This window comes from Gavia stellata, chromosome 26 (genome assembly GCF_030936135.1).
Source record: "Gavia stellata isolate bGavSte3 chromosome 26, bGavSte3.hap2, whole genome shotgun sequence".
Taxonomy (NCBI): Eukaryota; Metazoa; Chordata; class Aves; order Gaviiformes; family Gaviidae; genus Gavia; species Gavia stellata.
Genome location: NC_082619.1, coordinates 1308930 through 1336113, shown reverse-complemented (window position 1 = coordinate 1336113; position 27184 = coordinate 1308930). Strand labels below are relative to the sequence as shown.

At 61.3% G+C, this 27184-nt stretch overlaps 1 protein-coding gene across 1 annotated transcript in view; it reads left to right on the top strand.

The window, feature by feature from the left end:
- The window catches only part of DSCAML1 (DS cell adhesion molecule like 1), a 111848-nt gene that overhangs the window by 69822 nt on the left and 14842 nt on the right, over positions 1 to 27184 (top strand). Inside the window, exons 4-13 of the mRNA XM_059829665.1 lie at positions 10560 to 10706; positions 12083 to 12361; positions 13282 to 13557; positions 14136 to 14432; positions 16421 to 16693; positions 20118 to 20396; positions 20696 to 20815; positions 20915 to 21091; positions 26114 to 26313; positions 26983 to 27079. Of these exons, the coding sequence (XP_059685648.1) occupies positions 10560 to 10706; positions 12083 to 12361; positions 13282 to 13557; positions 14136 to 14432; positions 16421 to 16693; positions 20118 to 20396; positions 20696 to 20815; positions 20915 to 21091; positions 26114 to 26313; positions 26983 to 27079 (2145 nt within the window). The remainder of the gene's footprint in view (positions 1 to 10559; positions 10707 to 12082; positions 12362 to 13281; positions 13558 to 14135; positions 14433 to 16420; positions 16694 to 20117; positions 20397 to 20695; positions 20816 to 20914; positions 21092 to 26113; positions 26314 to 26982; positions 27080 to 27184) is intronic.

The following is a 27184-nucleotide window of genomic DNA, read 5'->3' as shown; positions in this document are numbered from 1 at the left end:
CTGGCTCCCTGAGCCTGGAGATAATTTAATCCCGAAGTGGCTTACAAGGAGGAGCGCGGTTTAGTCTGCGGAGTTTAATAACCCCCTCTGGCTGCCGTTGGTAAAGCCGAGCTTTGGGCTCGGCCGGGGTAAGGCCGCTGGCTGCGCTCAGCGGCAAGGGCGATGCGTGACTCCGCGGCCTTCTGATCTCGTTAGACAGATTTCGTAGCGCGAAGTACGGAGCGGAGCCGCAGCGCGAGGCTCGCTCAGACTGCCGTGGCCAGAGCGAGGACGTCAGGCCAGGAGGAGATGCTTCCCTTGCACATGCATCTTATTTTCCCTCCGCCTAGTCAAGGGAAGGCTCGCTTAGCAAGCTGCAAAAAATCATTACATATGCTGCTAGTGGCCTGGTTAATTAGGATCTACAGTTCTCTGGGTAGGAAAAGACGACCTATATTTACTGTATGTAGGAAGACATCTGTCAGCTAGAAGCGCTAGATACCCCAGTGCAGGTTTGTCCTGCTTTCTGCAGGCTCTGAATTGCAACTGTTTTTAAGCTCTGATGCAGCCCAAGTTAATTTTAAGATGACTGTTACTATTCTAAACATAAGGAAGGGCATATTTAGCCTCTCAGTACTCAAGAAGGCAAAACCCCCTGCATGTTTTTAGTAATTTTTCCCTAACAGTTTGCACAAAACAACAACAACAAATCCTATTTGGTTTCTGCAAAAGAATATGTTCGAGGGTGATCGTAAAATAGATTATTTTTAAATCTGCAGATGGTTTCCACATATTCCTCCTCAGCTCACTGCAGCTTTCCACCTCAGTAAACTGGTTTGTAATTTAGCCGAGGGCTGTGGAGCAAGCGTTCTGTCGTCTTGTTTTTCTCGTTCGAGTCCTTTATCCCCCCTCCCTTTTCTCTCCCCTTTCTCTTGTCCTTCCCCTCGCCTTTCCCCCACCGATGGGCGGTCGGTGCTGGAATGGGTGCGAAGGCACGGCTTGCGACGGCTGGCTTTGCAGCCGGCGCTCCCGCCGTCCCGTTCCGAGCCCCCTCGCCAGCCTGCGCGGGGAGGTCCCCGCAGAGCCGGGGGCTCGGGGTGCTGGTGGGTGACACCGCGGCTCCCGCTCCTCCCAGACAGCTGATTTCTCGGCGGGGAACCGCCGCCGTGCTGGGCATGGAGGTGCCCGCTCCCGTCTGCGCCACCCCCTCCGTCCGACGGGGTTACCGGGGCACTGGGGCCGCCCCGCTCACCGCGGGGGCTCGCCCGGCCGCTCGTGCCACGGAGACGGGCAGGCGAGGGTTCCTCACCGCTTGGACGAGACGCGCGGCCCTGAGAAAGATAATGAGAGAGAGGACGCGCTCTCAGTCCTGCGATGGCGGTTCTGCCCCCTCCCCCCCGCTCCCTGGAAGAAAACACCGCTTTTTTTATTTCTTTGTTCTTGCGTGGTTCGGCATTGTAATTATCGAGATTTCACTGCGGGGCAAAATGATCATTTGACAATGTAAGTGGGGAAAATAATTCTCGTGTTATCCAGCAGCCTTACTCGTACTGTAATTATGGCGACGCTCCTGCAGACTGAAGTGGGGGCAGAGAATTTCCTCCCATGCGGGTATTTGTCTTTTCAAGATTTCTCAAGATTTGATTGCAGAGGTGAGGATTTCTGTCCCTCCCGTATTTTTAATAACCCGAGGTTGTTGGTGGAGGGCAAAGGACTGAAGTACCTGCTGTTTTCCCCTTTGTTTTCATTAGGCGTTTTCCATTTCTGTCATTCTCGCCCTTCGTGATGGATTTTTATGAGCAAATCTCTTGGTTAGAGCTCTTCAGAATTGTCTGTACAGCCACGTCTACAGCGGCAGCAAAACCCCGTGAAAGAATCAGGGGAAATTTGAGGAAGCGCTGCAAATTAGCCCCTCTCAAAATGGGGGACGACGATCGCCTCTTCCACGCTGCTGGTTTCTGCTCGGCGGCCGGTGCCAAAGCGGGCGGGCCGGAGGTGGCCGCGCGTCGGGAGCCAGCGCCGTGTTTGTGGCCGGGCAGAGGCGTGTGTTCACCGTGAGCCCGGGCCGGGCTCGGGGCACCTCGTGGGGCCTTCTGGGGAAGGCTGGAGTTACGAGGAGGTTGTGACTGAGACGACGTGAGGGTGCTGCACTGTTGTCTTTTCGGCCCGTGGCGTCAGCAGTGCCGTTGGAGAAGGCTCTCCAGAGGCGCCTCCTTTCTTGCAAACCCTCCTTCCCGGGGGAGCGGCTCCCCCGCGTTGCCCGTGCCACGCTTCGTCCTGCGCCGCCGGCCTGGCTCTCGCATCCCTCGCGCCGGGGCTGGCTGCCGCGGCGGGGAACCGCCTCTCGGTGCTGCGGCGAGGGTGGCGAAGGAGCCTCTTGTCCCTGTTACCCTGGGGCTGATGGAAATGAGCTGACAGAACAGAGGCAGCATGAGCCTAATTATGGCGGTGCGGTGCGCGCTGCCTGCCTCGGCGCTGGATTTTCCTTTCTTAGCGACTTCCTGTTTTCCTCTTTGAGATGCAAATTTTTGCACAGTCCTCCATCCAGATTCTCTTCTCATTAGCATGAAATCTGACTAGTCCCCTGCTTTTTTTAATAGCAAATTAACCAAAAAAACTCAACCCTGCGCCCAAAGTAGCGGTGGAGCCCCTGCGACTGGGGGGCAGAGGGTGGAGGGGCTGGTGGGGAACGTGCTGAAATGTTTCAGGCATCCCTGCGCCGCAGCGGCAGCTTGCCGTGCCAGGCTGCTCTGCTTCGCTCTGGCGTGGCTGAGCGGGAGCCAGGCGTCAGCTCGGCGGGTGCCAGGCGGGCAGAGCTGCGGGAGCCGCGGCGCAGAGGTGCTGCTGGGCAGGGAGCCGCGGCCAGAGACCCTGCCTCCCCGAGCCCCCAGCCCACGCCGTAGCTGCCTGCGGAGCCAAGGCAGAGATGCCTTCAGCCTGGGGACAGAAGCCTTTCGTTCTGCTCCCTCCTGGAGAACGAGGCCCGTCATAATAGGAGGTTAAAAAAAAATCGCACGAGAAAAACCGTTTTTTGAAATGAGTGTTATCTCGATGGATTTTATATTTTTTTTATGCCTGCTGTAATCTCTACCCGCCGCAGCTCAGCGCTGGGAGAGGACTGGTAATACATCTGAAGCAGACGGCACTATTTTGTGCTAAATGTCACTCTAGTAATATTTAGCTCTCCTTGGAAATAGAAATACAATTCCCACTAAAGCGATGCGCCCGGTACGGAGGTGCAGCGTCACGGGCTGGGCTCGGGGAGCCGCGGCGCTCTCCTGCCGGCCCCGCGTCCGGATGCGCCCCGGGATGCCTTTGCCTGGCGTCGCCTTGCCTCCCCCTTCCCCAGGCTCCCTTCCCAGCCCCTCCCTCCCCCTCCCTCCCCGCTTTCTGCCACATAATGAGTTTGATAAGAAATTGTCTCGTTAACAGGATTAGCCATGGAAATCTCTAGTCCCCTCCTATTCATTTTGTAACGCTCTTCATCCTGTTCTGTGATTTTCTGCTGGAGTTAGACGGCTCAGCTCCAGACCACCTCGGGAGATTAATTCCTCCTCCTCCCTCGGTAGTGCCGGTGCGGCTGGTGCTGGGGCCGCTCTGCGGGCAAGCCCTGGCCCTGGGTGGGCTCTGCAGAGCTGTCCTCCCCCCGGAAAATTCCTCCCCTTGGTTGATTTTGGCGCAAACGTGTCATTTTGGAAGTGACTTCCGCAAGCAACCGAGAGGGTCCCCAAACGCGCGTCGCTCTCGCTGCCTGCGCAAAGCTCCGGTGACCCGGAGGCGGATTAAAACCCGGAGAGGCCAGCTCTGGTCTCACCTGTGCCCCTGTGAATCCAGTTCTGCGGGGAACGTGAGTCTGGGTTTACTCCTAGGAAAATGGCCTGCAAGACTGGCCCTTTGGTGAATAAGGACTCTTGATTTAATAACTCCTACCAGCCCTGCAGGATGCCTTGCTTCCGAGGGCATTAATAGCAAGAGATCTTTCTTAACATCTGTTTTCCCAAGTTTGCCGACTTGTGAGCCCGTATCTGGGAAGAAGTGGTGTCCAGGTAGTGGCAGCGGCACGCTGCGAGCCACTCAAGTGGCGAAGGAAAACATCGGGAGCCGCTGCTCCGAGCGCAGCGGAAACGACCCGTGTATGAAATAGCACAGGAATAGCAACGTTGTTCATTTTCTCGGGGGAAATGAAATGAACATTCATGATTTCCTTAAGCACATACCTGGATTCGCAGCTCTGAAACGCCGCCTTTTGCTTTCCCTCCCAAAAAGCTTCCCGTGCACAAAATCGGAAATTCTCTTACGCCTTCGTTGCCCAGAGAGAGAGAAATGCAGATGGCAAAGCCATTGCACCGAGAGTAAAGTGACAGAGATGCTAATTGTTATGTGGGCTGTAAGATTTTGGGAGATAATGCGTACTTTAGGACAGGGAGAGCAGGGGCGCTGCGTGGGGGGGAGCTTTAACAAGGTGATTCCCACCCGGCACATTCCTTGCCAAGGCAATAATTTATTCACGGACTTTCGCTCCCTTCGACGTGAGCATCCATGAACGGATTCACTTCCTCTGCTTCACTGGAAAGTATTTGTCATGCTGCTGGTGATGAACTTTTGCAGTGGGGGTTGTGCCGGAGCCGCTGGTGAGAGCCGCGAGGTCTGGAACGGGCAGGTCCGGCCCCGGTGCTGTGCTCGGCGCGCGTGTGAGCCACGTGCTGCCTGCTTGCTCCCCGACTGCGGGGAGCGGGATTGCCGATGCCAATATCCGATTGCACCGATCCCATATTTGTTTCGCTGCGCGTTTTCCTAAGCCCCACCAGGAGAATCCCCGGCTCCGGAGGCCGTTTCTGCCGGTAAACCTGACTGCCATGGCAGCAGCTGCCGTTGGTGCCTCTCGGCCAGCACCATGCGCCAGCCCAGAGCCCCTGCAGCGGGGCAGACCCCGGCACCCTCCCTGGGCACCCCGTCTCCGGAGGGCAGGGTGGAGATGATCTGCGCTGCGGGCCCCTGGCCACCGTCCTCTCGCAGGCTGTCTGTGCCGTGGGTGAGAGGAGAGGGCCCGGGAGCCGCGCACCTTCGTGCGCGCCGGCTGCAGAGCCGCGTCCCGGGCGGGAGCTGAAATCCGGCAGCTGTCAGCTCTCCAGTCGTTTGCGGAGGGTGTCTGTACACCCTTTTGCCTGCGGGCCATCAATCCGGGGGTCAGAGCCAAACTTAATGCTTGGAAAAAAACCCCGGCGTTTCTTTTGGCATTGGTTGACTTGTCGGCGGCAGGCTGGGGTTCTGCAGGTAACTCTCTAACGCGTTGGGAGCTAATTCACTGGCAGAGGATCCGCTGCCGAGCTGCGGATGGGCTCTGCCAGGGGGTGAGTGAGCGGAGGGCAGGCCCCGGCCCCCGGGTCCCCCGGCTGATCCGCAGGGGCAGAGGGCTCGCCCCTGCCCCGCGCCCAGCCGCAGCCGGGTCCCTGGGGAGCCCGGGAGCGGGGCCCTGGCACCATGGCTGCTGGGCAGCGGTGCGGCAGGGAGGTGGCAATGACATCCCCCTTTTAAACCTTTCCTGCTTTTTGATTCTCTCTCTTTCTCTCTTTTCTGTTTCGCCTCTCCCTCTCAGAAAAGCCATTTAAATGCAATTCCATTCTTAAAAGCTCTCCCTCATGCATGCCTAATGAACGTCAGGCAGAGGAGCCGGCAAGGGCCCCGAGTAGGAGCCAATCTCGCCTAGTGCCGACAAGGCATTTGGAAGAAGCCCTGGGAGCGTGCCCGGTTTTATTACAGCGTAATTAGAAATAAAATCTTGTCGCAAGAGGAGAATGAGAGATGGGTGTTAATCCGGTAACGGGAGGAGATGGAGCCGTGCTTATAAAGGGGATTAGGGCGGGGAGGCGGAAAGCCCGTCACGACTCCCAGCTCCCACCCCTCCTCTGCTGTTCCCCCTCTCCAGCCCCACAGTCTCCAGCAGCAGCAGCAGGCAGGCGTGCGGCTGGCGTTCCTGCTCGTGCCGGCCCGCGCTCCGGCCCACGGCCGCCTGGGAAGGGGCTCGCGTCGGGCTGCCTTCGTTTCTGGATCTCTAGGTCTGCAGGGGCAGGCTCCTGGCAAAGCCTCCGGTGCCCGCAGGAGCAGGCAGCTCCTGGGGGAAGGGGGAGCGCGGGCAGGCCCCGGGGACAGGCAGCTGCCCATGCCGTGCCCTCCCAGGACACGGCAGTGTCTGGGGACGGGGTTTCTGGGGCGCTGGCCTCTCTGCAGGCGAAGGGCCGCTCCTCCTGGACTGAGGAGAGGGGAGAGCCGAGAGGGAGCCTTTGGTGCAAAGCCTGACCCGCTCGCTTGGCTGGCGCCGGTTGCGTTGCAGATGCCCACGAACGTTCGAGGCGGGAACGCTGGGCCGGGCGCGCGGCGGCTCAGCTACACGGGAGAGATGCGCTGCCTTTGAAAGGGCTGGGGAGCGACGACTGCCGACGTCTCCCCCGGGCTCCCGACCACAGGCAAACACGTAAATAAATCTGTCAGATACCGTGCGGCTCTTATTACGCTTGTGTTGAGCTCAAGTGGCGGTTCCTCTTTAATGTCTCTGGGACAGGTGGATGGATCTTGGCGCCCAGTCCAGGCCCCCTCTGCTTGCGGCACCGTTTGCCGTGGTACCGAGCTGGGCTGGGCCTGCTGAGACGAAAGGCAGCTCTGGTGCGCAGCCACCGCCTGCCAGCCCGCTCCTCCGCCCCGCAGAGAGCTCTTGGGGAGGGATGTGCCCGCAATCCGCCGGGCAAACAGCATCCTGCAACAGCAGCCGCAGCAGCAAAGTGCCCTTGCAGCAGCGGTGGAACATCACAGGCTTCATTCTTGGGGGCTTCCCCCTCCGTGCCTTCCCCCCGGGGAGGCGCTTGTCACTTTAAGTGTGGCCAGAAATAGCACCAACTAGTTATTGCATTTGTCCGGGTTGCCTTGGGACCCACGTGCTCAAAGTATGGCTAATTCGTAAACGCTGGCACCTATTGATTCTCTAGCAGTTAAAATGGACTGCGTAAGGAAATATTGGCCCCGGAGTACCAGGGGAAAGTTATCTCATTAGTCTTAGGAACTATAAAACACGCTCTCTCCTGAAGCCCTGACCCCAATGTTTTTATAAATCTACACTGGGTAGAGCAGTAGCTGGTAACCTGTATCGACTGCAATTTTTCTCTTGAAATTGGAAGGCCCTTGGGACTGACACGGGGGTTTCACGGCCACCATAGGCAGCTGGACGCGGGAGAGGATTTCAGCCACAGCGAAGACATGTCTGCCTGTGCCCGTGCGCGCAGTGAGAGACCCTCCTAATGCCTGCCGTGCAGGAGAGCCCCCCTCTCGCCCTCGTGCTTTGCCCTGGGTGGGGGCGAGCTCCTGGGGGCTGGCCGGCTCTTCGCTGCTCTCCCCGGCCCCGGCTCCCGGGTCTCCGCTACCCCCCGACCCTGCTTTGCAGGGGTGGGCGAGAGCGGTGGGGGGGCTTTGGCGAGGCGATTCCAAAGGCAGCGCCTCAGGTCTGGCTGGAAGAGTTATTAGAGGCGCATCGCTCCAGTCTGGCCACGGATGTACTTAATCCTCTGCTTCCCGTAAAGCTTTTCCACCTCCTGGCAGGCAGAAAGATCTGATTTTATTCGGCGACCTTCGACGTTAATCTCATAGCAAACTCAGCAATAAGTCACTTCGGTGAGGTCTCTGTCGGAGCCGTTTACATCAATTATCGCCCTGCATCTCTCCCTTGAACCAGTGTAACGCTCCTCGACAAGTTACTTGTCCCGCTTCGAAAAAAAAATATGGGAGCTGTGCTGTCAGGTCGTAGACCTTACACTTCATGTAACGGCCTCTTCAAAGCCGTGGCTTGCAAGGGGGCAGATGCCTCCCGCCGCTGCGCTGTAGAGAGGCGGATGTGAAAACCTGCAGATCTCCCGCCCGTTGCTGTCTCTGGGGCTGATGCTCTGGCTCGAGCCCCCTCTCAGAGGCTTGGTCTGGGGCCGCGGAAGTGAGGACCCCCCCCAGGCTGGGGGGCCGAGGGCGGTAGGTCCAGGCCAGGTCGCGCTCCTGCTCAGCAATGCTCTCGCCCTGCCCGCTCCCACGTGTCGCTCTCCCCATCGTGGAGCTCGGGGCTCCGCTCCCCCTCGCCTCGCCGCATGCGGGAGTTTGGCTCTCGTGGGCCCTGCCGCTGCTGGCCCGGGTCCCGGGGGGGCACACAGCACCGCTGCTTTCCGCTCCGCCGCTGGTTCCGGGCACGTCGCTCCGGCTCTCGCAAGGCTTTGCTTCCAGAGGGGGAGCACGGCGCGCCTGCAAGCGGGGCTGCGGGTAGCCATGCACGGACGCGTGCGGGGAGGGGGGGCCGGTTGGGGCTGCCGAGCACTTTGCAAAATACAGCCCCTGTTACCACGGAAACTGGCTCCCCCCGTCTCAAATTCCAGTGCAGCCAATGTTCTTCGCTTACTGGTTTGACAGGGGATGAAAAATTAATGTTTGATTTGCATGTTATTTCAGTTGCGCTTGCGGGACCGCTCCCCCCTTCCCTTTTACGGAGGTTTGTATGAATCCCTCGGTGCCTCCGATCCGCGGCGCGGAGTGCAAGACTCGCTGTGCATCTGTGCCCAGTCGCGTACTGGTGCTGCTGCGCTGGCCTGGCCGGGCTCGAGCCCGGGGGCAAAACCGCGCCTGAGGTCTGGGCTGGGGAACCCCTGACCGCTCCAAGCAGGGACGGGCACGCGGGTGCCGTGATGCCGCGGCGGCGTGGAGGCACGCGGGTTGCAGCTCGCGGGAGGCGCGGGGACAGCCGGCCCGCTGCCGTGGCACGCTGTGGGGCTGCCGGCTCGCGTGCCCACGGCTTCCAGGGAGAACCTGCACGGGGCTGCCAGCCCGGTGGTTGCCTCTGCGTCTGCCTTCCGTTAACCGCAGCGAGGTCCACACTGCATTAAGGTTGCGATTTCTTTGCTGTTTAGAGTCCCTAATACTCTCATATCAAGCAATTAGTGTCAAATAGGCACATCTGCCTAAGCTGCAGCTGGAACGGGTAGAGCCAGCGGAGCTCAGGGCTGCCGTCCCCTTGGCTTGAGCCGGGGATGTGCTCTGGTTCCCTGGGTGAAGAGCCCTGTTTTCTGTCAGCCTGTCGCCTCAAGCGCCGCTGCTGTGGGCAGGGAGAGGTGTCTGCAGTCCTGCCCCGGGGCCAGGCTGCTCCAGGAGCCGTGCCTTCAGTTCCCGAATTCCACCCCTGTCTCTCCTGCTCTTGTGGGTTCAACCGCAGCACTTCCCTCCACCTGAATTGAGGATATTCAGGTGCTTCCAAAAGGTGCTGGAAGAAAAACCAGTTGATTCTCCTCCGGAACTAGGTCCTGCTTTACCAAGCACGGCGGAGGACTCGAAGGAGCCATTTGCAGCCGTTGCTGGTTTAAAGACTAGGTTTGAAGGTTTCAACGCCGAACATTCAGCTCTGCTAATTACCTCCTGCTCCTCTGCCTTCCCTGTGTTTGGCAGGGGGTGGTTAGGCTGGCAACAGGGCGCAGCCGAGCAGATGGACCACCCCGTCCCAGCTGAGGCTCGGTGGCGGCTGGTGTGGGAATAAACCCCAAAGGCCCCGCAGAAACTGGGCTCAAAGGCTCCTCTCTCTGCTAGCACTGGCAGCGGGGCAGAGTAAAGGGGTTTTCCAGGTGGGCAGGGGAGCTTCTCCCCAGTGCCTCCGCTTCCCCTGCTCTCCGTGTAGCCGCTAAATTGTGCCACGGCACAGGTCTTCCTATTTGTGCTGCTTAGCATTCATACTCATGATGAATTACAGGGGTCAGGCCAGCTTCACGAGTGAGCCCAAGACTTCTTTCCCCGTGTGCACTGGCGTGCGCCAGGCCCCAAAACCTGTGGCTGGAGGGGGCTGCTCCGGCAGCGCTGCCCGGGGCTGTGCTGCCCTGCCTGCTCTCCTGCCATCCTCCCCCAGCGCTCAAATACCGGCTCGAGCCCTTATTTGTTTTCACATGCTTCTAAGTAAGTTAAGCTAATTATTAACTCAGCGGGACGGATTCACTTTTAATTGCCATGTTGCTATGCAGCGCGGAGCACCATGCCGGCAGAGCACCATGCCGCGCGCTCTCCTCGCCCTCCGCAGCCACCGCATCGCTGTGACTCCGTGGCCAGCCCAGAGCGCGTTGCGATGGCCGGCCGGGAGGGGAGAGGGCTGCGGGCAGGCTGCCTCAGCTAAATTCCCTGAATCCGACCCCGGGGGAGCGCAGGCGCGTGTAAGGACACGCCAAGCCCATCTTTGCGCCTGGGCGGGCGCGTTTGCCGCAGGACGAGCGCTGCTAGTGAGGGAGGCAGGCTGTTGCCCACCCGTGGCTGCGAAGGCAAGCGCCGCTGCTCGCCCGTTTTGGCCCGACTTTGCCAGCCTGCCTGACGCTTCAGCCCCTGAAGGTGAAGGCAGAGACGGCACCCCAGTGCAGGCGGGGTGTGCGGAGGCAAGGGAAGAACCTGCTTTGCCTGCCTGACTCCTGCCCATAGCTCCGGTGCCGGCCTGGAGGGCAGGGGCTCTGCCTGACCCGAGAGCCTGGGAGACAACGTGCTGTGTCGGGGCAGGCTCGCTCACCCTTCTCCTCCCTTTGTGTCTCCAGAAAATAGGTTTTTTATTACTTCTTACGGAGGTTTGTACATATCGGACGTGCAGAAGGAAGATGCCTTGTCCACCTACAGGTGTATCACCAAGCACAAGTACAGCGGGGAGACGCGGCAGAGCAACGGAGCCCGGCTCTCGGTCTCAGGTGAGCACACGGCTGCCGGCAATGCTGGCAGGGGGGAGTCCTGGCCGTGGGTCCCGGCTGCGCCCGGGAGGGTGTCCAGCCCTGCCCGCACACCCACTCCCCTGCCTGCCCACAGCGGTGCCCGTTTCCCCGGGGTGCCAGAGGGAGTGATGGCATCGCTACCTCCCATCCCCGCGGCAAGAGGACATCCCAGTGGGGGGGTAGGAGCTCCCGTCAGGGCCGCGCAGGGGGTTCGTGCTGCCTCGCGTGTGCCCCCGAGCACACAGCCCCCCCAGCGCTGGCCGTGGCGAGCGGCAGTGCTGCGTGGCACCCCGAGCAAGAGGCGATGGGGCGCGACGCGATGCGATGTGACAGCCCGCGATGTGAGCAGCCTGACGCGATGTGACGAACATGCAAGCGATACTGCGGCGCAGGCAGCGCAGTCCGTAGTGCCGGGTGTCTCGGGGCACTCCTGACTCCGCTGACTGCCCAAGTTACTCCGCTTGGGAGGGAGTTCGCCCGACTCGCGGCCACGTCGCCGCTCCCGCCACTCAGCTGCAGCACGCCCGCTCTCTGCCATATGCTTTTTCCATCCTCGGGTGTGCGGGCTGCAGCTCCCACGCTAGCTCCTCAAATTAACCCCGCAGAGGCAGGAAAGGGGTCCGGGATGGCCGGGCTGGGGCTTGCCTGGCATTGCCCCAGCATCTCGGCGGCCGGAGGGTCCCGGTCCCACCCGTGGCCATCCTGCCGCCCGGCCCCCGAGGAGCGTGGGCAGCCGCCGGGTGTATCATCCCCTCTCCCTGTGCATTCGATCTGGCCCGGTCCCCTCCTGGTCGCTGTCATTATTTACACGTCACGGCGTTTTACTTCTGCTTGGGAGTAATGAAAGAGGTTTCTTTCCCCTGGAATTTAATTTCACGCCTGAGACTTGGTGATTAATTTTCTCCTTTCCCAGCTGCCTGATGGGCCCCTTTGCTTGTAAATTTTGAAATGTGCCACAGAATTTGTGTATTTTGCACCAATTAGGTGTCACCTTGAGTAAATCCTCCGGTGCTGAGTTTATTCGTCCCGTCAGCTAGCAAGATGCATTCCCCTCCCGCCTCCCTGCAGGGCTGCCACCCCGGCCACCGAGGGCCGTGCTGGCTGTCCCGGGTGGGACAGGCCACCCCCTGCGTGCCCTGGCCTGTGCCCAGCAGAGGATGTGACTGGCATCCTGCGCTCCTGCCCGGCAGAGCCGCCGGCTCACGGGGACGGGGAGAGCCGCTCTCTCCCGGCTGATGCCGAGGGGGCACGGTGGTACCGGTGTTGCCATGCCAGGGGCTCTCCTGGCGTCCCTGCGGGGAGAAGCCTTGCCTCCCCCTCTTCGCCGGGTGAGCCCATTTCCTCTCCGAACCCAGACCCGGCGGAGTCCATCCCCACGATGCTAGACAGCTTCCAGTCCAGGGAGGTGAGGGCGGGCCGGCTGCTGGAGCTGCCCTGCATCGCCTCGGGCTACCCCAACCCGGCCGTCCGGTGGATCAAGGACGGGCGCCCGCTCCCCGCCGACAGCCGCTGGACCAAGCGCGTCACGGGCCTGACCATCAGCGACCTGCGCGTGGAGGACAGCGGGACCTACATCTGCGAGGTGACCAACACCTTTGGGTCCGCAGAGGTCACGGGGACCCTCACAGTCGTAGGTGAGAGCCGGTGGGCAGGTGGCGGGGAGACATCTGTCCTGCTGCCTGGGGCCCAGCTTGATAAAGCCTTCTTAAATCTAAAGCCTTTATAAATATCCAGTCTGAAAGGTTCTATACAGCCATATAAATTACAAACCTTGTATTTCAGCTTGGCGCGTCGCACGCTGGAAGCTGCCGTCTTGCGACACAGCGTGTCCGGTGTGGCGCTGGGAGCGGTGGCAGGGGGTTTATCGTGCTGCAGCAGCGCACCTGCAGACATCCCCTGATTTACCGCTTCCATTGGGGCAGGGAGAGGGGGCCTTGCGAAAACTCAGAGCGATACCGGGGGGTGTAAATTGCTGGATGGCGACATCGGTTTTACGCTAGGTGCCTCTGCGCTTTGTTTGGTTGACTTCCATAAAATAAGTTCCAGCCAAACAGTAAATAGCATCTGGGCAGGCCAAGTATTTATCGTGTGCTTTGTTCCTGGGGGTTCCTCCTGTCACCAGGATCCCCGCGCTACCAGAGCTGCCGGGGCTGACCTGCAGCATGCTGCCTTACCTGGAGCAGTGCCGCGGCGAGCACAGCACCAACCGGGCACCGGTGGCCTGCTGGGAGCCGCCCTGGCACGGCCCCAGCTCAGTGCTGTCCCCCATCACACCGGCCACGTCTTCTTCCAGCTGTCCAACCACCGCTCCAACGGCACCCACTCTGCCGGCACCCCCGCCGGGGGCCCGGGCCTGGCGTTAGAAGCAGGGGCTGTCGGCAGGGAGGACGGGGAGGGGGGGCACCCGCCTTATTGTGCGGTGACATTTTACACGTAGTCGGGCTGGCGCTGCCAGGGCAGGAAAGGCAGAGAGAGCGCAGACGTGACGAGACGCCTCCCACCATGCTGCCCGGCACCGCCAACGCCTCACCCGCTCTCGCCCTTTCTCGCACAGACCCTCTGCGTGTGACCCTCACACCAAAGAAGCTCAAAACGGGCATCGGCAGCACCGTCATCCTCTCTTGTGCCCTCAGCGGCTCCCCTGAGTACATCATCCGCTGGTACCGCAACACAGACCTCGTGGTGGTAGATGACTACATCTCCATCCGGGGGATCAGCAACGAGACCCTCCTCATCACGGCCGCACAGAAGAGCCACTCTGGCGCCTACCAGTGCTTTGCCACCCGCAAGTCGCAGACGGCACAGGACTTCTCCATCATCACGCTGGAGGGTGAGCTGACTTTCTCGGGGCGGGGGCTTTCCTCCGCCCCTCTCCAAGCCACCGCATCCCCGGGGTGCGCCGGAATGCTTTGTGCATGGCTGGAGGGCAGCGAGACCCACCGGGGTGGGGGGTCCTGGGGCCAGACTGCTCCCACCCGCTTTCCGGGCTGCGCATGCCGTCTGCAAGCGGCTCAGGGACGCAGCACGGCCAGGATGGGGAAGGGTTGACTTGCCTGTCCCCAGCTCTCGGGCCAAGGCGCTGCCTTTCACCAGGCGTCCCCTCCCCGCTCCTCGTGAGCAGGCGTAGATGCGGCTCACTAGGTGTTTGGACAAGGGATGGGCACCTCAAGCCTGGTGTCCCCCTGAGCCGATGTCTGTATCAACCAGCGTGCCCCCTCGCCCCCTCTCAGCATCTCCCTGCCACAGTGGCGCAGGCACGGCCGTGCGTGTGTTGCCGACTAGGGCTCCTCTCCCGGCTGAGCCGGGGCTCCCACTCTGGGCAGGAGCTCAAAGCCATCCCGCCAGTGGGTGACTGATGCTGCCTGTGGCTGCCGCTCCCTGACCCCCCTCCCCCTGGGTGCCCTCCAGATGGGACCCCCCGCATCGTCTCCTCCTTCAGCGAGAAGGTGGTCAACCCCGGGGAGCAGTTCTCCCTGATGTGTGCTGCCAAGGGGGCCCCCCCACCCACCGTCACCTGGGCGCTGGACGACGAGCCCATCCCGCGGGACAGCGGGCACCGCACCAACCAGTACACCATGTCGGACGGCACCACAGTCAGCCACATGAACGTGACGAGCCCGCAGATCAAGGACGGCGGCGTGTACCGGTGCACCGCGCGGAACTCGGTGGGCAGCGCCGAATACCAAGCGCGAATAAACGTAAGAGGTGCCTGTCTACTTTTAAATATCAGAATAGGACTTTTACTGGGCTTTTGGTTTTGTTCTGTTCCCCGGCCGATCGCTCCTCCTCGCCTCTCCCTCCTCTTCCCAGCCACGCGGGTCTCCCTGGCTGCCCCGACCCCATTCCCCGAGCGCCCCGATCCTGCCCGCGGGGTTGAGCCTCCCCGCTGTTTAAAGCAGGGGGTTCAACGAAGCGCAAAGCCATCCTGTAGCCTTGGAGAGCCGGAGCTTGGCTTTGCAGGGGCAAAAGGGCAGCACTCTCCCCATCGGGGTCCGCTCTCGCCCTGCTGCGGGTCTGCACAGGGTGAGCCAACCCTTCCCCGAGGGACCCTGTGCATGGAGAAGGCGGCGGCGGGCACAGAAGCGTCCCGGGCCCCCCGTGCTCTCCCAAGCGCCCCCCGGTCCCGGCGGCAGCCCGGCTCCCTGGCAGCGAACACGCCCGCCGGCGCAGGGATCTACATGACAAACGATGATGAGGCAGCACGTGAAATCGTGGAAAATGAGCTTTGATTTGTCATGTCTGTATTTTCTTTGTCTGCTAAAAGCCATGGCTGCGTTAATCACAGTGTTATTACGGCTGGAGCGTGTTGCTCGCTGCGTTACAGGGAGCGCGCGCAGGGTGTGGTGTGAGCCCCTGCCCGTTAACAGTCACCAATTAAAGCCTCCAGGCTTGCAGGTGGGAGCGAGACAGAGACCAGGTAGCATTTATTTATCACCTGAGGAAGAGGGTTGAAGGGCTGTGTTTGTCTGTGTCTCAGGTTTGAAATGGATCTAGTGGCTTTTTGGCTGGGATCCCAGGAGAGTCTCAATTTTGCTGCCGTTTACTGCTAAATCGGGAGCAAGTTCATCCCTCAGCCGTGAGAACCCAGGGCAGCGTTCTCAACGAGGACGTTCCCTTGTCTCCCTTTTTCCCCTTTCTCAGCTCTTGACGGGCTGTCAGGAGATAAGGTGCGGGCTTGTTTTTGCCCTGGAATGGAGCAGGTCCCTCAGACAGGCCCAAGAGACGGTTACAGAGCGCGGTGCTAATTTCTTTCTTCCTGCCCCTTTTCCAAACGAGTCCCAGTATGAGAAAGACCGTCCACCTGCTTATCCTGAGCGTTTGTTAAGCTGTTATCCTGCTACACCCTTAGGACGAGGAGTCAAGATAGAGTTAATCTTTAGATTACTGTGCTGTTTTATGCAGTGGCTGGGAGAACAATGCCGTTATTGATGCATGAAACCGCTTGTTGAAACGCTCACCTGCAGCATTCTCCCCATCTTTACGCCAGCACGGGAGCCAGCCGGAGACTGGTGACTGTCTGGCTTTTCAGCAAAACTCAGGTTGGCAGCGGGAGGCTCAGAAAGGGGCATTTTAGCGGAGGTGAGAGATGTTTGCCAATGGAAGCCAGGTTCCCGTAGCAGCTCTTGTCGAGGACAAGGCAGTGCAGGCAGCTTCCTTCTGAGAGAGGCAGAGAGCGGCTGCGAGCGTGGGGGAGCGCTCCCCGTCTCTTCTATGGCTCCTGCGGCCGCAGGCGCTGCTGGGGGAGCCGTGGCGGAGGTGCGCTGGGCAGCCACGGTTCCCATTGCAGAACCGTGCTGCGCTTCCAGCCACCGTCCGACTCCTCCGATGAGCAGCCGTGGTGTCTGCGGGCTCAGCTTCCCCAGCAATTGAAGCTGCGCCTGCAAAACCGGGGCGGGATTTGCTGCAGCGTGGCCGTGATCGAGGCCCGCTGCCCCCGTTCGTAGCTGTGCTGTTGCAGGCGTGCGCGAGTAGCTCTAGCTGGAGGTCGCAGCCGATGAGCGGCTTTCCCCACGCATGCTGAGAGAGGAGCCCGTGCCTGCTCCTCACCCAAAACCAGGCTGGGACCCAACTGTTCTGGTTACCTCCTTTGCCTGTGAAGCTCGCTCTGAAATAGCAGCAGATCTGCATGCAACCAAGCTGCCCTTCGGAATTAACCTAGCCTGCCTCTTCCTTCCTCCCTCCCGGATACGTAGGTCCCCCGAGCATCCGAGCGATGAAGAACATAACAGCGGTAGCGGGTAGGGACACTTTCATCAACTGCAGGGTGATTGGGTACCCGTATTACTCCATCAAGTGGTACAAGGACTCTTTGCTGCTGCCCGATAACCACCGCCAAGTGGTCTTTGAAAACGGGACTCTGAAGCTGATGGACGTCCAGAAAGGCATGGACGAAGGAGAGTATCTGTGCAGCGTGCTGATCCAGCCCCAGCTCTCCATCAGCCAGAGCGTCCACGTCACGGTGAAAGGTAAGCGGGTGGAGAGGCTTTCCCCCGGCGTTGGGGCCGTCATTGCCGCGGGATGGAGGCAGAGGAGCGTCGCACAGGGGACTCCGCCACCAGGCAGTGGCCGTGCTCCGCGAACGCTGCGCCGGTGGGAGCTCAGGTCCCACCACCCCAGCCCTTGGGAGCTGGCTCAGCTCCTGCTGGAGCGGCTGCCTGGTCCTGCCTGCGCGCCGGCAGCTGCCCCGAGCCACGCCGTATCCATTTCCCGTTACAAACGACGGAGCAAGGCTTTACGGTGTAAACATAACGTACTAAAACATCTAACCTTTGCTCGGATCACCTTCACCGATGTTTTTCTGTGTATGTTAGCTTTTAAAAAAATAATACTCTCGGTCTTCCGAGCGCGCAGAACATCTTAAAAGCTTCTCCAGGCCATCAATTATTCAGCCCCATTGAGGGAGCTATCAGCCCTAATGAATTGAGCCGGATGCATTCCCTCCCAGTGACTCGCTGAGATTGTGCCGTGAGCGTGCGGTGCTCCCGTATCTCCCGTCCTCAGAGTTGTCGGGTCGTCTCTGCCCGTCACCAGCTCGGTGTTTGCAGTAAATCATTTAGACAAACACGGCCGCGCTGGGGACGGAGCTGGCCAATTGTCTGCCTCTGTCTTGCCCAGCAGGGTATTTGCGGACTGGATTTGACTCTGATCCCCCTCCCTCCCCTCCCATCCACCATTTTCTTATTAGGAATCGGGTTAGCAAGAGAGTGCATCGAGCTGATTATAGATGCTACCGCTTGATTAGCTAATGCTCTTCTCCAAGGCTGTGCAAAGGGAAGAGTGGGCTGCGGATAACCTGTCCAAGGGCGGTGTGGGGAGGACTTCCCTCCCCGTGGGTCTGCAGCGCAGGGCACGGCCAGCCCTGCTTCCCTCACCTGACCCAAAATCCCCATCTCCGTGGGAGCCCCAGGGCTTGGCGGGAGGCCAGAGCTGCGTAAACGCTGGTCTCCTCCTGGGATGAAGGGGACAGGCAGGGCCGGTGTGGCGAGAGCATCTGTAAGGATGCCTGCGCGTGAAGTCAAGTAACGGGATTTGCTTTTTGTCAGTCCCTGGGAGGTGCCGTGGGAGGATGCAGGATGCCGAAGTTCAGCTGAGGGTCCGTATATTCTGTGAAGCAACTGCTAGCGAACCCTTCCGCGCCTGAATTTACTGCCTTGATTAGTGGCTGGTGACAGGCTGAGGAAGGCGAGCGGGTGGAAGCGCAGTGCGGGCCGGCGGCACGCCGCTCTGCCGCGGCCAGACGTCTTCATTCCGCCTGCAGCCTGTCCACCGGAGATTTACACCCGGCCCCGCTTGCTGGCTTCCTTATTTGCTCTGGCCATCAGATAAAAGGCCTGCGGAAAAGAATTGCAAAGGCTCTAGAAGAGAGTCGGCGCTAGCTCCGTGCAGCAGAGTGAATAAATATAAGTGCGTGGAGCAAGGAGCACAGGACGGCACGGAGCACCGTAAAGCTTTTATTGCCACAAGTGCCTGGCGACGGCATTAAGTGCCACAAGTGAGTTATGCAGCTCTTTCCGAGCACGCGGCAGTAAAAGCTTTACCAGTCCCCTCCGGCGCCGCTCCCCCGGCAGCGGGGGTGTGCGGGCAGCCCCAGCCCTGCTCGCGAGGCGTCGCCCCCAGCCACGCTCCCCGTCTTGCGCTGAGGGAAACTGCGGGACATGGTTTAGTGGGCATGGTGGTGTTAGCTGATGGTTGGACTTGATGATCTTACAGGTCTTTTCCAACCTTAGTGATTCTGCGATTCCTGCCCAGGTTTAGCTGCTGCTGCTTAGCCTGGGGGCACCCAGTCCCCCGGGTCCCAGCTTCAAACCTCCGTGCTCCTTAGGGCTTCTGCGGCTGCCCGGCGATGCTGCTGGGGCTCCTCCGCGCTTCCCCGGCAGCGTGATGCCCGCACCCGGCCTCCTCCAAGGTGCCCTGACAGCTCGTTATTCCCGCAGACGTCTTTGAACGTTTTAATTGATCACATGTGGGTTTGGTGCTGACCCCGGGCTCTCGCACAGCTCTGCTTGGGCAACTGCGGCAATTCGGGGAGCGCGGAACTGACACCAGCTACACCTGCTCCGCAGCCGGCAGCGCCGGGGCGCTGTCGGGGCGATGCTTCACCCCGTGGGAAGGCAGAGGCTGTTTGCTGGGGCTCCCCTCCAGACCGGAGGTGCTGGGCCAGGCTCTGCGGCAGGCACCGTGGGCACGGAGATGCTCGCACGGTGCCCTGGGCTGCGACCGCGCAGCCGGCTCCTGCCGCAGCTCCAGGAGAGAGCCTGGAAGCCCTGGAGAAAGGAGAATTGCCACCAGAAACGACCTGGGAAGGAGAGGCGAGTTGCAGGCTCCGGCTGCGGGGAGCTCGAGCAGGGAGAGCTCTTCTGTCGAGGGAGCCGGTCCTTTTCCTGGCGGCTCGGAAGCGGCTGGTGGGGCGTGTTCGGAGAGGCGCGGATCCACAAGCCCATCCCCGCTCTGCGATAGACTGCAGTGCATTCCCAATTAATTATTCATTAATTATGGAAAACAGGCAGCGCAGGCTCCATGGCTCCGGCAGCTCGAGCCACGTCGCTGTGGCCGGCGAAGGGGCAGGCCAGCCCTGCCTGCATCTGCCTGCCTGCCTGCGGGCAGTGGCTTGCAGCCCGGGGGGCGGTGAGCAGCCCCCACTTGCCCACGGCTCCACAGAGCTGCCCGTCCGGGCCAGGCAGAGGGCCAGAGACCCGGCGCAGAGACCTTTGCGATGCGCTGGATCGGGCACGGGTGGAGATGGGAGCCCAGGGACGTGCGTGGCGTTGCGGGGAGCCGCTCCTGCGCTTGTACGAGAGGGCAGCTTATTTCTGCCGAGGGGACAATTGGCAGCCTGCTAATTTAATTATGGAGACTGCAGAAAGAGGATCTCATCTACCAGGTGCTGAGCCTTGTTAAGCTAATTGTCTCCCTCTCTCCGCTTTCTTCCCCCTCCCACGTTGCCAGAGATGCTGCGGTTGCCTAATTGAGTTATCAGAAAGATAATGGCTGGTTCTGAATCCGGTGCCTTTAAGAAAAGCATCCATCTAATAATTGCTTTTCCGTGAGCAGATAAACGCTGAGGCGGCACTTTGGCTGGCGCGTGCCGGGGGGTCGGCAGGGCTTTCCCCAGAGCAGGGCCCGCTCTGCTGGGGAGGTCGGCGTTTCTCTGTCCTGCTCTTAGCGGGTGGCCCTGCCAGCCGGGAGATGTCTTCCTGCTGTCCGCTGCTCGGCGGCACCTTCCACTCTCCCCTGGCTGCGTTCCTGGTGGAAACAAAAGCCTGCCGTAGTTTCTGGGCTGCTTCTCCTCCCGGGGCGGCATCTCCCCCAAGCCCCGCTGCGGCCCCTTCCCGCTGGAAGAAGGCTTTCCCCGACGGGCTCTCCAGCGTGCTCTGCCTCTCCCCTCGACAGTCCCTCCGCTGATCCAGCCCTTCGAGTTCCCGCCAGCCTCCATCGGGCAGCTCCTCTACATCCCCTGCGTGGTCTCCTCCGGGGACATGCCCATCCACATCACCTGGAGGAAGGACGGGCACGTCATCCTCTCCGGCTCTGGAGTCACCATCGAGAGCAAGGAGTTCATGAGCTCCCTGCAGATTTCTAGCGTCTCCCTCAAGCACAACGGCAACTACACCTGCATCGCCAGCAACGACGCTGCCACGGTCAGCCGGGAGCGGCAGCTCATCGTGCGGGGTGAGAGCCGCGGCGTCAACCCAGCCATGCACGCAGCCCAGCCCGCTCCCCGCTGCCGCCGCGTCGGGCTCGGGAGCGCGGACAGTGACAGAGGGGTAGCACGGCAGGGAGCAGAGATAAGTCACAGGGCTGGAGGGAGATAACGCTGTCCTCCGGTTGCAGGAGTGGTGTGGGAGCAGGCGGGGAGGGTGAGGAGCAGGGCTGAGCCAGAGCAGCCACGTGCCGGCGGGCAGGGAGGAGTTGCCGGGAGCTGGTGGGGTTTTTGCTACAGTGACCGTCTTTTCTCTTAAACTCCTCAGTGCCTCCTCGTTTTGTCGTCCAACCCAACAACCAAGATGGCATTTATGGTAAAGCTGGGGTGCTGAATTGCTCCGTTGATGGGTACCCTCCTCCGAAAGTCATGTGGAAACACGCAAAAGGTATGGGTAAGACCCCTTTCGGCATGGCTGCCCCAGCACCGAGCCTCACAAGCGCTCCTCTGCCTCAGCTGAGCTCTGTGTCTGTGTCTCCCCTCCTAGGCAGCGGCAACCCCCAGCAGTACCACCCCATACCCCTCACGGGCCGCATCCAGATCCTGCCCAACAGCTCTCTGCTCATCCGCCATGTGCTGGAGGAGGACATCGGCTACTACCTCTGCCAGGCCAGCAACGGGGTGGGCACAGACATCAGCAAGTCCATGTTTCTCACCGTGAAGAGTAAGTAGCCGGGGCTGCGGCGAGGGGCCGGGGGGAGCAGAGGCGGACGCGTGCCCTACGGGCCGGTGAAGGTGGCTGCGGGGTGGGTGCTTGTCAGCAGAGCCCGGTCCGGCACAGCCCCCACCTCCATGCGGAGGGTCCCCGCCGCGCCAGCCTGGCTCCACCTTCGGCACCGCACATCCCTGTGATCGATGCGCGGGGCATGGGGAGGGCATTGATTCCCCTCCTCCAGGGACCCGCTTCCCTTTTGCTATTAAAGACGCTTTGTCCTTAATAAAACCGAGCAATCAATCTACATCATACAGGAGGAAAGGAAATAGCTGGGCTAATTTGACAGGGATGGGCCGGGAAGTGTTGTTAGACACCGTGTTTGAACTGTGCTTATTATTGGATTCCTCTCCCCTTGCTATCAGCAGAATGTATAATCTCCAGCTCCTCTCTATTTATTTTGCTCGGTGCTGCCGTGAGCGTTCACACCTCAGAAAGGAGGTGGTGGAGGGGGCCAGCCCGGCCGGGCTCGCTCCTGCAGCAGCTGCCACGTGTCTCCAGAGCTGAGCAGGGCTCAGCTCTGCCCTGCCCGCGCCGGGGGGACGAGGCGGTGAGCACACTGGCCGCCTGCCTCGCACCGGGGCGGGACGGAGGTTGCAGGTGCAGCCGTGGCAGCCACCACCACCCTGGTTGTCCCCTGGGCAGGGTGCTGCCGGGCAGAGGGGATGCGCAGCCCTCCCCGGGTGCCGCTGTGTCCGGGCGAGGGTCTCGCGCCCAGGGAATCGCCCGGGTCGAGGCGGAGAGAGAGCAGCTCTGGCTCGGGCAGCCCCTGTGCTGCGTGCCCCCCCAGCCAAGCGCTTGATTTTCTGGCACGAGTAGGCGTTTCTCTCAGGGCTTCTCCCCTCCCCACCCAGCCTCTGCTTCCCCGGGTTTCCGCTCCCTCCCTGTCAGCTGGTTAATTTATCCAGCCGACTGATGAATCAAAACGAGTGACTTCAAACAACGCACTTCAATAAGGCGCAGGTACAAAGTCGAGGCGATTAATCCCGAGCGAGCGTGCAGAAGGCTCCGAGCCTGAACTGTTGCCTTGTCCCTGCTATCTGCTGTAATTGCATCCCAGGACAGGTTGCTTGCTGACTCGAACAGCACATAACCTTATTATGCATGTGCTTTTACATTTCCTGGAGACCTCGCAGCCTTTGAAAAGGTTTGGATGAATAGGGAGACGAGGCGCCACAGCCAATTAAGCATTATATGGGGCTCTTTGTTTTGTTTCATTTTTGGATTTTTGCTTGTTTAGTGAAATGTCAGGCCAATTAAAGAGAGATCAGTGCCGGCTTTCCTTGAAAGTCAGGCCACTGCGGACGGAGTTAAATGAAAGTTAATCAGAGCCCAAACAAAGCGCGTTGGCGGTGGGTCAGCCGGGGAGAGGGGAGCAGCCGTGCAGCCAGCCCGCGTCTGCACGTCCCCTTCCCCGACGCCGCAGCGATGGGCTCCGGCGGGCGAGCCCAGACAGCCAGGTGATGCAGCAGACAAGCGCGTGCCGTCCTGGCCGAGGGCCTGCGGCCCTGCCGGTGCCAGAAGGAGCTGGCTGCTGCTTTTGTCAGGTGGTGGGCGAGGAAAGCCGCCCAGCTTTGCTTGTCCCAGCGTGGGAATGCAACCCTGGGCGCCCCGGCCATGCCCAGCCCTTGCCGGAGGTGCAGCCCATGGGGCTGGGGCTTTCCCATCCCCGGGTGCCCTCGCCGCGCTGCTCCGCTTGGGCCCTGGCACAGCTTGCTGCCTTGCCACGGCAGCGTGCCCTTCCCCGCTTCGGAAGGAAACTCGTTAGTGTCCGGTCAGGTGTATGGCAGAGCGGAAGGTGGCAAATGCTGGCGGATGGGAGCGTGCGCCCCGGGGGATGGCTCGCTGGGCTGAGCGCAGGTGAGGAGACCACCAGCGCGTGATAAATGCCATTTAGCACATGGCTGCACACCTCCCCGGGTGTCGAGAGCGGAGCGTGAGGGATGGAGAGGGTCGTGTCCTCGGGGGTCCCTGCGGGCTGTGCCAGGGCTGCTGGACCGGCATGGGCAGCACTGGCTGGAGAGGGGGCTCCTCTGCTTGCGCCTCCCCGGCACCGCAATGCCGGGCTGAGCGGGTCCGGCCGGGGGGCTGGGAGGGGGCAGCTGCCTGCACGTCGCGGGCACGGGGACGGACGTGTTTGGAAGTTCGCTGTTGTACGGCAAGAGCATAACTGATTGCTTCCATGCAATTTGAATTAATCTCATGCTTCAGGTGAAACTCAGCTAATCAGTGTAGAAAGGAAGCTGAAATGGGTGCAATCAAATTAACATCACAGAGCCGGCTCCAAACAAGAAAGAGGGGGGCGAGGGAGGCAGGCGCAGCCCTTGTCACCCTTGTCACAGGTCGCATTCAGCTGTCACCAGCGGGCTGCGAAGCGGCTCATGCCCCAGCCCGGCGCAGGACGGCTGAGCGCGCTGGCTGCTGATGTCTCCCTTTGTAGCCAGCCTTATCTCTGCCCAGCAAGCGGGACGAGCCTCTTGTCGGGGCCTTGTTAACAAGACCTGTGGGCACGGGGGGAGCGGCAGCAGTGGCTGAGCGGGCTGGGCGCGGGGAGGACGGGTGGGCGCAGAAAGCGTCGGAGGCAAGCTCTCCTCGAGGAAAGCCTGTCCGCACAGCGACACTGAGCTGGGGCTCTGGCTGATGCTCTGGCAGGCAGCAACCAGCGTTGCTGATGTCCGTGCATCCAGGGAGGGGGACGTGGGCCGGCCGGGAGCAGGCTCCGGCAGCCCTCGGAGGGTCCCGCGGCCAGTCCTGGCTGATGCTGTCCCTCTACAAGCGGCAGAACCACTCCAGGGTGGCTGTCGGGTACCGGCATGGAAGAGGTACCGCCTCTGCACCCCGGTCCGTGCTGTCTGCACGGCTGGTTGGGGTTTTATTTTGGTTTGTTTTGCTGCTTCCCCCGCTCTGGGCTGCTTGCCGCTCTCCTGGGACCCCAGCAATTGAGAGAAGTTGATATGTTTACATCCAAGGAGCTGCTTTTAATCAAACATCAATAAGTGCGTTTCAGCGAAGCAGAGCCTGAAACGGAGCTCCTCTCCTGGGGCCGCTGCTCGCCGGGAAGGGGGCCGATGCCTCCGCGGCTGCCGCAGCCCCGCGGGGCTCTCCTGCCCCTTTGGCCCCTGCGGCCACGCACGCCCTCTGCGCTGCACCGGCCTCCAGCCTGGCCTAAATGAAGGCTGAATGCAGGGAAGCAGCCCCCAATGCCCCCCACTACAGGGTGGCTTCTCAGTGGCCTCGTGGCAGGAGCTGGGGACAGCAGGCAGGAGCCCAGCAAGGTCCCACCGTAGTGCCAACACTGGGTGCCGAGCCCCTAACCTGGCTGTGCGTGCCCCTGTGCTGTGCTGCGCACGCTCGGAGCCAGAGCGGCGGTCAGCCCTGGGCCCGGGGTGGGTGCAAGAGCCCCCGGCCGTCCCTGTGCTCTGCCTTCGCCTTGGCCAGCCCTTCCCACGCCTGCCGCTCTCCCCGGCGCAGCCCTGGCGTGGGCCTGCAGGCAGGCAGAGGCGTCGGGACCGGGGGAAGATGGGCGCGCGGCTGGGGACGGGTTGGGGCAGAGCTAGGAGAAGTCTTGCTCTGTTTCTCGCAGCTCTTGGTTCCCCGTGTCCTGGACCACAGGTCCGGCGGCGATGCACCGCGGGTCTGAGCGCTGCCCTGACGTCCCTGCTCTTTGCCGTCCCCGTGCCGGCTCGCGGGCGGCTGCGCTCCCCTCGGGGCAGGCTTGCGCCGGGGTGCTGCCGGCGGGTGCCAGGCTGGGCCCCGCGCTGTCCCGGCCGTGTGGGTGCCTGCCCTGCACCCCGCAAGTACCGGCAGCTCGGGAGGAAGGGTTTCCTTAGTGTTAATTGAATTACATTGCCACAGAAAGCCGCGAAGTCGTAGCTCATTAGAGCCTCTTGTGTCCCATTATAACAGTGTGTGTTGCCTTTGCGGATTGTCATTATCATATATTACTGCGGGACTCAGCAGTGCTGTTTGTTTATGCATTACATTTTTTTCTGCTTACCCAGGCTGCCCTCGCCCCCCCAGCCCGTTTCTCCTGCGCGGTGCATGCCGCGGCCGGCTCACCGCACGGCACCAGGGCGGCGCGAGGGCTTGGCTCTTGGAGCAGCGAGGCTGCGGGGCAAGGAGCCCAGACGGGGCTCATTGCAGCAATCCCTCGCAGCAAGGAGGAGCGCTTCGGCAGAGGCTGCTGCAGCGCATGGGGACGGCAGGAGGAGGCCGTGCCTGGTGCCGGCTGGTGTGCTGGCCCTCCTCCGCAGCGGTGCCGCTGCCAGGCCAGCGGCCCAAGCGCCCGGACGGGAGGTGACGGCTTTGTGCCGGGGCTGCAGGCACTCGCCAGCAGCGAGAGGCACTCGCCGCACCGTCCCGAGGGCCGTCCCTGACCGTGCTGCAGCCGCCGCTTGGGCAGCACTGGGATGCGCCCATGCTGGGTGCCGCAGCCCGGGCGGGCGGCGAGTGCGGCGTGGGGCCTCCCCACCCTCCTTGTTTGCATATTGGGGTGCCTGTGGGGAAAAAAACCCCGTATCTCTGGCATCTGCAGTGCAAAGGCGGCCTTGCTGATGTGGAATCGCACTCTATATTCTGCCTGGGTTTATACGAGTGAATTATGCAAATCTGTGATGGAAAACATTCTTCCTCTCATCCTCGGGAGTGTAAAACCTTAGTCAATAATTCATACCCGCACGTCTCAGACTGGAGGCTTTCTCTTCATTATAGCGTGCGCTTGGTTATTTGTCTTTCACGTTTTATTGTCTACCCCGGTGTAATGCTATGCATTATAAAATTTATCTGCTTCATTATTTTATGATCCTGAGCCGTATAATGCAGCGAGACGATTCTGCTTTGGGCTGCGTGGCCTCTCGGTGAGACCCGCATCCGCCGCCTCCCCGGTAGGGTCTGTGGGCTGTGCCGGGGCCGGGCGGCCGCAGGTGGCACCCAGCCGTCCCCCGGGCGCACGGGTGACCCCCTGCCTCCCCGCAGTCCCGGCCATGATCACCTCCCACCCCAACACCACGATCGCCATCAAAGGGCAGACCAAGGAGCTGAACTGCACCGCCCGGGGCGAGCGGCCCATCATCATCCGCTGGGAGAAGGGGGACACTGTCATTGATCCTGACCGCAACATGCGCTACGCCATCACCACCAAGGACAACGGCGACGAGGTCATCTCCACCCTCAAGGTGAGGGGCCGGGGGTCTTGCACCCGCCCGGGCTGCCCGGCGTCTTGCTCGGGTGATGGAGGGGGCAGGCGGCACAGGGGGTGCCCGGGGAGGGTGTCGGTGGTCCATGCGGGTGCCGCGGAGGCTGGCGCTGCGGCTGGGCTCCCGGGGTGCCAAAATCGAGTCCAGTGGGGAGGGACGTTAGAAAACCCTCTGGAGGGATCGCGTCTCCAGCCAGCGGCACCGTGCGCTGGCTGCGTCTCCCCCGGCCCCGGCACGCTGCGGTGCAGCCAGGCAAAGCGCCTGGCCAGCGCCTGGACTTTTACAACCAGCTTAAAAGTTAGTGCTGTCCTGGGCCCGCGAGAGGAGCCACGCTTCCAATCTTAATTACCCCAATTAAAAACCAGGCACCGTCTGCTTGCTGTGACGAGCTCCTGGCTTTCGCGCTATCTCAGCTGCCTGTACAATGGGCTCTGGTTGCGAAGGTGTTCTGCAGCACCAGGGACGTCTCAAAGAACAAATTTTCAGCGCAGATCTGAGCCAGGGGACTGGGGGTTTGGAGGGTGGCCTGCCTCCGCAGGCACAGCTCCTGCCGGGGCCGGTGGTGGGAGCAGGCTGCCGTGCCGGGGCACGGTGCTCAGCATAGCTCAGTCTGAACTGGCTCCTCTTCTCTCCCCGAAACCTTTGTAGCTGAAACCAGCCGACCGCGGGGACTCGGTCTTCTTCTCCTGTCATGCCATCAACTCCTATGGCGAGGACAGAGGCTTGATCCAGCTCACCGTCCAAGGTACGTGAGCCCCGGGGTACAAAGCCTCACTGCGAGGGTCCCCCTGCTCCCGGGGGGCTCCTCTCCTCCTCTCGCTGTCATCCCTAACCTGCCTGTGTCTCCCCA